Below are 8,026 nucleotides of genomic sequence, written 5' to 3' on the forward strand. Positions count from 1 at the left end.
GGAGCCAGGAATGAGGATGAAAACAGGTATCCTAACACCACAAGGAAGACCCATTCTCCTACTGTGTGATATCTCTGTGTTCCGCCATGACGTGTCTCTTTAACAGCCTGTGCTGGTCTCTTTTATGCAGAGTGAGGGGCTCTAAGCAGATGAATACACTCCAGTGTGCTCGTTACGTTTACCAGACTGAAGGCATTCGTGGCTTCTATAGAGGATTAACTGCCTCTTATGCTGGAATTTCCGAAACTATAATCTGCTTTGCTATTTATGAAAGTTTAAAGAAGTATCTGAAAGAAGCTCCATTAGCCTCTTCTGCAAATGGGACTGAGAAAAATCCCACAAGTTTTTTTGGACTTATGGCAGCTGCTGCTCTTTCTAAGGGCTGTGCCTCCTGCATTGCTTATCCACACGGTATGTTTTGCTTTTGTTCTTCCAGAGCAGTAAAACAGCTGTCAGGTTTGTCATTTGTGGGTATATCTAGACTTCTGTGGCACACGCTGAGGCACAGGATCCCTGCAGGTAAGGTCAGTGAGTACGAGGGAAACGGCTCTAACCGCATGGACGGAGGTCACGTGAGTGGTGGGAACTCGACTTTACTCAGCTCCAGCTGATTATAGCCAAAACTTGCTGTGCAGAAACGCAGGCCCTGGGTTGCTAAACTTCTGCTGTTTTCAAGGAAGCTAAAAATCTGGATTGTATTTAATATTCCTTGAATCAAAATAATAATATGGGAGCCAAACTTAAAAATCACTCAGCCTTGGCCGGGCATGGTGGCTCACGCCTATAATCCCAGCACTTTGGGGAGGCTGAGGCAGGTGGATCATGAGGTCAAGAGATTGAGACCAGCCTGGCCAACACAGTGAAACTCCATCCTTACGAAAAATACAAAATTAGCTGGGCATGGTAGCACACACCTGTAGTCCCAGCTACTTGGGAGGCTGAGGCAGGAGAATTGCTTGAACCCGGGAGGTGGAGGTTGCCGTGAGCCGAGATCAAGCCACTGCACTCCACTCTGGTGACAGAGCAAGACTCTGTCTCAAAAAAAAAATAAAAATAAAAATCAGCCTTCATTTCTAATGGAGCCTTAAGTAAGGCTACTTTGGGTAAGTTTATTTTTTTAAGTTATGGAATTGTTGACCTACTGGCCTACTTGTTTTTAAAAATGCTTAGTTTATTGTGCCATGAAAAACAGGGTTTATTTTCATAAGCCTACTTACTGTCAGCTATGACAAATGAATACAGTCAACTCAGTAACAGGTGCTGAGTCCCCCTTGTGTCCTGGGACACTAAGCTGACCCCAAAGGACATGTGAGGAAAGAGGTCAGTGATGCCTCACAGGGTCTGAGGTCTGTGTGAGGGCAGAAATGATGAATGTCCAACTGTAGGTGTCTGGGAAGGAGGCCCAGGTGGGCAAAAGCTAGCAAAAGGAGAGGGTGGCTTTTGAGCCGGGCGGAGTAGAAAATGTTTCCAGGAGGAAAAGAAAACTGAAAAGTATAAGAAAAGAATTCGTTGAAGATATTGCCATACTTCATACAAATTACACCTTCAGTGAAATTAGCATTTGCTTAATTGGGAGTAGAAAACCGTGAATTATTTTAACATTAAGTTCCATTCAAACTAAGCTTTTCTTTTAACACCCTCCCCCCACTTTTTTTTGTTTTTTGAGACTGAGTCTTGCTCTGTGCCCCAGGCAGGAGTGCAGTGGCGCGATCTCGGCTCACTGCAAGCTCCGCGGTTCACGCCATTCTCCTGCCTCAGCCTCCTGAGTAGCTGGGACTACAGGCACCCACCACCACGCCCGGCTAGTTTTTTGTATTTTTTTAGTAGAGACGGGGTTTCACAGTGTTAGCCAGGATGGTCTCGATCTCCTGACCTCGTGATCTGCCCGCCTCAGCCTCCCAAAGTGCTGGGATTACAGGCTTGAGCCACCACGCCTGGACTTTTTAACCCCTTAAAAGTTATTTTGCTGTAATCCCGGCACTTTGGGAGGCCAAGACGAGAACATCATCTGAGAAAAGGAGTTCGAAACCAGGCTGGCCAACATGGCGAAACCCCGTCTCTACTAAAAATACAAAAATTAGCCAGGCATGGTGGCGGGTGCTTGTAATCCCAGCTACTCAGGAGGCTGAGGCAGGAGAATCACTTGAACCAGGGAGGCAGAGGTTGCAGTGAGCCAAGATCGTACCCACTGCACTCCAGCCTGAGTGACAGAGTGAGACTCTGCCTCAAAAAAAAAAAAAGTTATTTTGTACTTTTGTGTATATGTAAGTGTCAATAGTTGACCAAATCCTAGAGTTGGAAATGGTTCTAAAAAGAACTTAATTTTTCATTATCTCTCTAGGTATATGACTTTCCTGTCCAAATACAGCTGAGGTGGGAAACAGACATAGTTGTAACCTTGACAATTTTATTTTATTTCTTTCTTTTTTGAGACAGAGTCTTGCTTGCTCTGTGGCCCAGGCTGGAGTGCAGTGGCACGATCCCGACTGCAACCTTCACCTCCCAGGTTCAAGCGATCTTCATTCCTCAGCCACTCTAATAGTAGGCGTGCACCACCATGCCTGGCTAATTTTTGTATTTTCAGTAGAGACGGAGTTTCACCATGTTGGCCAGGCTGGTCTCCAACTCCTGGCCTCAAGTGATCCGCCCACCGCTGCCTCCCAAAGTTCTGGGATTACAGTGTGAGACACCGCAACCGGCCTAACCTTGACAGTTTTAAAGTTGCGTGCTGTGGATTCTTTCCCCATTTAATATGTGGAGTAAAGTAGGTCTTTCTCTCTCTGCAGAAGTCATAAGGACAAGGCTCCGGGAAGAGGGCACCAAGTACAAGTCTTTTGTCCAGACGGCGCGCCTGGTGTTCCGGGAAGAAGGCTATCTCGCCTTTTATAGAGGACTCTTTGCCCAGCTTATCCGGCAGATCCCAAATACTGCCATTGTGTTGTCTACTTACGAGTTAATTGTGTACCTGTTAGAAGACCGTACTCAGTAACATGCCAGAAAATTGTGCTCTAGAAGAATAAAACTGAAAAACTCTAGAGAATTTTTCCCCCATTGATGTTTAGAACGTTTGAGACTGAAACAGGAAAGGCCATAAAATATCTGGCTAATATCACCTGTTGGACATTTCCTTTTGGATTCATGCTTTCTGGAAGGTTTAAATTCATTAACGTTAATAGTTAATTATAACATTTTTTTTAACTTAAGAGGATTCAGGGTTAAGCACCAACTAAATTAAATCATGCTATTTAATTTAAGTATACATTTGGCTTGTGTCCTCTTTTATGCTCACTGTACTATGAAGGACTTAAGTAGTTCAGATAAACATGCCCTAGAAATGCATAGAAAAATGATAAAGTCAGAATACAACTTGTTTTGTAATCTGACTTTAAGATCTTGCACTGCTAGATAAGGAAGAAATGTCACATTTTGGCTGGGTGCAGTGGCTCACGTCTGTAATCCCAGCACTTTGGGAGGCTGAGGCAGATGGATCACCTGAAGTCAGGAGTTCCAGACCAGCCTGGCCAACATGGCGAAACCCTGTCTCTACTAAAAATATAAAAATTAGCCAGGCGTGCGCCTGTAATCCCAGCTACTTGGGAGGCTGAGGCAGGAGAATCACTTGAAACCCCCCGGGGGCGGAAGTTGCAGCCAGCCAAGATCGTGCCACTTTACTCCAGCGTGGTTGACAGAGCGAGACTCTATCTCAAAAGAAAAAAAAGCGTCACATTTTGATGGTGGTGTGTGGACCAGGACAAACTTCCCAGCAATTTTTCTCCTTCGTACATTTCCGATTACATGCAGATCATCTAAGCTTTCAGACTACTGAGATGAATATATATAACTTTCTGACACTAAATATTTTAAGCTATAAAAAATTTCCTGAAGTTATCCTCTTCTCCCTACTTTGAACCAAAGGCAAGAATTTTTAAAGAACTGTTTATCAGTGGCCTGGCTCCTGGATATAGTTTCGGAAGTTAAGACCAGTTACCTTGTTAAGTGTGTGACAGCACAGCCGACCTGTTTGGCTGTGAATCCAGAATGTGATGAAGAACGGTCATTCCCACTGAGGTCTTTAGCCCTATTCTTGGACCTCTGCTTTTGCAGAAAAGGAGCACAACATAGGACTATGGCTCACCCGTCAGAGAGCTCACCTTTATTCTGATAGAAAGCACTGGGATTATTTAAATATCCTAGTTCAATGTTAAAAAAAAAAAAATTTTAACCCCAGCACTTTGGGAGGCCGAGGCGGGCGGATCAGGAGGTCAGGAGATCAAGACCATCCTGGCTAACACGGTGAAACCCCATCTCTACTAAAAAAAAAAATACAAAAAAATTAGCCAGATGTGGTGGCGGGTGCCTGTAGTCCCAGCTACTCGGGAGGCTGAGGCAGGAGAATGGCGTGAACCCGGGAGGCAGAGCTGGCAGTGAGCCGAGATCACGCCACTGCACTCCAGCCTGGATGATAGAGTGAGACTCCGTCTCAAAAAAAAAAAAGTCAGGGTGTTACCCCCTTGGTTTTAAAGCAAATTTAATGAGGGAAGAAAAAGATGATACTAAGAAGGCAAGTAAAGCCCGTAGTCTTCCCATTAGCTGTCACTGGAATTTCATTATATTATACATGAAGGTGGGTTTTCAATCGAATGTCTAGAAAGATACTCATTTCTAATACCTATGCACTGTAGTTTCAGGTTTACTTGCAGACATTCTGTTAGGGTTAAGAGGAGGATATTTCCAAGTTATATTTAAATCGAGTTTACTTTTATTCACCTTTATATAGTCATAAGGGAAGTTAACTGGATTCTTGACTCTCTAGTATAATTGCTCCAACAACTATATAGAAGTCAAAATGAGTGACTTTAGTGAAGCTTCTGTACTTTACAATACATGATAGGAATGCTATTCCAGAAGTTTTGTTTTTGAGATGGAGTCTCGCTCCGTCTTTCCCAGGCTGGAGTGCAGTGGCACGATCTCAGCTCACTGCAGCCTCTGCCTCCCGGTTTCAAGCAATTCTCCTGTCTTAGCCTCCTGGGTAGCTGGGACTACAGGCGTGCACCACCACACCTGGCTAATTTTGTACTTTTAGTAGAGATGGGGTTTTACCATGTTGGCCAGGCTGGTCTCAAACTCCTGACCTCAGGTGATCTACCTGCCTCGGCCTCCCAAAGTACTGGGATTACAGGAGTGAGCCACCATACCTGGCCCGCCCTACACCCCATGCCCTTTTTGTTGTTACTGTTTTCAGACAAGGTATCACTGAGTCACTGAAGCTGGATACAGTGGCAAGGTCATAGCTCACTGTAACCTCAAACTCCTGGGCACAAGGGATCCTCCCACCTCAGCCTCCCAAAGCAGCTTGGACCACAGGAAAGTACCACCATGCCCAGCTAATGTTTTTTCATTCTTTGTGCAGACAAGGTTTTGCTATATTGCCCAGGCTGGTCTTAGACTACTGGCCAGAAGCGATCTTACCTCCTCAGCCTCCCAAAGGACTGGGATTACAGAGTAACATCTTATTTTAATATTCACATTCCTATTTTAGTATTCATATTCGATGATGGCACTTAGCAACATCCTCCTATATCCATATTAAAACCTGTTTTCCAAGATTGTATCTAATATGAAGGTGTAAAATTGCTTTGTTTTCACTCATTCTTGAATGAATAAATTAGATAGTAACTAATTATAATTTTAGTTTTCTGCTTCTCCTGCCCCAGGGCATGGAAATGCAAGCTGCTTAGGCACCCAAAGTAGGAAAGAAGTGATGTTTCCTCTATAAGCTTTACAGTTTAAAGCTCATTAGCTTTAAACATGGGAAATATCTGTGGTTTTTCTCTTAATTTTTGTGAGTATATAGGAGGTGTATATATTTATGGGGTACATGAGATGTTTTGATGCAGGCATGCAACGTGAAATAAGCACATCATGGAGAATGGGGTCTCCATTTCCTTCAAGCATTTATCCATTGAGTTGCAAACAATCCAGTTACACTCTTATTTTGAAAGGTACAGTTAATGTTGGGGCTGGGTGGTTCACGCTTGTAACCCCAGCACTTTGGGAGGGTGAGGCAGGCGGAGGATCGCTTGTACTCAGGAGTTCGAGATCAGCCTGGCAACATGGTGAAACCCTGTCTTTATCTAAAAAAAAAAAAAAAAAAAAAAGCTGGGTGTGGTAGTGGTGTGCACTTGTGGTGTCAGCTGCTCCAGAAAATGAGGCAGGAGAATGAATGACTTGAGCCCAGGAGGCGGAGTTTGCAGTGAGCTGAGATGGCACCATTGCATTACAGCTTGGGTGACAGGAGTGACCCTGTCTCAAAAGTACGGTTAAATTATTATTGACTGTAGTCACCCGGTTATGCTTTTTTCTTTCTCTTTTTTTCATATAAAGATTTTTTTTTTTTTTTGAAACGGAGTCTCGCTCTGTCGCCCAGGCTGGAGTGCAGTGGTGCAATCTCGGCTTACTGCAACCTCCGCCTTCTGGGTTCACACCATTCTCCTGCCTCAGCCTCCCGAGTAGCTAGGACTTTAGGCACTCGCCACTACACCTGGCTAATTTTTTGTATTCTTCAGTAGAGACGGGGTTTCACTGTTAGCCAGGATGGTCTTGATCTCCTGACCTCGTAATCCGCCCACCTCAGCCTCCCAAAATGCTGGGATTACAGGCGTGAGCCACCGTGCCTGGCCAAGATTTTTTAAATAAAAACAATTTTTTTTTTTGAGATGGAGTCTGGCTCTGTGGCTCAGGCTGGAGTGCAATGGCATGATCTCGGCTCACTGCAACCTCCGCCTCCCGGGTTCAAGCAATTCTCTTGCCTCAGCCTACCAAGTATCTGGAATTACAGGTGCCCGCCACCACACCTGGCTAATTTTTGTATTTTTGTATTTTTAGTCACCATGTTGGCTAGGCTGGTCTCAAACGCCTGATCTCAAGTGGTCTGCCTGCTTTGGCCTCCCAGAGTGCTGAGATTACAGGTGTAAGCCACCTCGCGGTAGCTCACACCTGTAATCCCAGCACTTTGGGAGGCTGAGGAAGGAGAATTGCTTGAGGCCAGGAGTTCAAGGCCAGCCTGGGCAACATAGGGAGACCCTCTCTCTACAAAAAATTAGTTGAGCATGCACCTGTAGTCCCAGCTACTTGGGAGGCTGAGGTGGGAGGATCCCTTGAGCCCAGGAGGTTGAGGCTGCAGTGAGCCATGGGATCATGCCACTGTACCCCAATCTGGATGACAGAGCAAGAGGGGCATCTAAGCCTGTAGAATGGTCTGACTCCAAAGTCAAGACCTGACAAACCATTTCATTCCATTTACTTAAGAATTACAGATCCATGGATGATACCGCTGATAATGCACATAACAGAATTGGCCACATAAAGATTCCTTTGGGTGGGACATGCAAACAATCTTCCTTGGGAAGCAAATAGTACTTAAACACAATTGCTGTTTTGAGGGAAGATAAACCTTAGATGATTATTTTGTTTGCTCATGGCTGGTGAAAGCATCAAGACCGCATGGAAAGGCTTTTGCTGGGATACTCACAAGAAAGGAGGTCCAGACCCAAGTGAACCTCCAGGTTTCCTGTCTGCTTCACTCTCCAGTCCTCTTTCCCACCTAGTGAATGTGCGTGATTCGGGTGTGGACAGAGGAACTGGCTGCAGGAGCAAAAAAATATTTGCCCTTAACCTGTCACTACCCACAAAGAGTTTACAATGTTAACCTCCGGAAAAAAAAAAAAGCAAACTTGTCAGAACAGTGGAACATAGTGTGTAATTAGATACAAATATTTTCTGTTTACTTTTTAAAAACTAGTAATTTAGCTGAAATCAATAATGAAACACAGTGACTCTTCCTCTCAAATCTCCCACCACCAGGTAGTCAGTTTGCAGTTAAGCGTTAACTATCCTCCACTTCCTACAAGCACATAAGGCTTTATTTAAGCTTTGAATATTATTTAAAAATCAATCTTCATGTTGCTTTTTTCTTTTTAATTTTTTTTTTTTTTTTGAGATGGAGTCTCTCTGTCGCCAGGCTGGA

At 44.4% G+C, this 8,026-nt stretch overlaps 1 protein-coding gene across 4 annotated transcripts in view; it reads left to right on the plus strand.

Moving 5' to 3' along the window:
- SLC25A33 (solute carrier family 25 member 33) overlaps positions 1-3,259 on the plus strand; it is a 45,285-nt gene extending 42,026 nt beyond the window's left edge. For all 4 annotated transcript variants that reach the window (XM_031664273.1, XM_003891075.3, XM_009188833.4 and 1 more), the window contains exons 6-7: positions 131-411; positions 2,787-3,259. In XM_031664273.1, coding sequence (XP_031520133.1) covers positions 131-411; positions 2,787-2,989 — 484 coding nt within the window. In that variant the 3' untranslated portion in view covers positions 2,990-3,259. The remainder of the gene's footprint in view (positions 1-130; positions 412-2,786) is intronic.
- Positions 3,260-8,026: the final 4,767 nt, after the last annotated feature.

The sequence above is a fragment of the Papio anubis genome, chromosome 1, assembly GCF_008728515.1.
Source record: "Papio anubis isolate 15944 chromosome 1, Panubis1.0, whole genome shotgun sequence".
Classification (NCBI taxonomy): domain Eukaryota; kingdom Metazoa; phylum Chordata; class Mammalia; order Primates; family Cercopithecidae; genus Papio; species Papio anubis.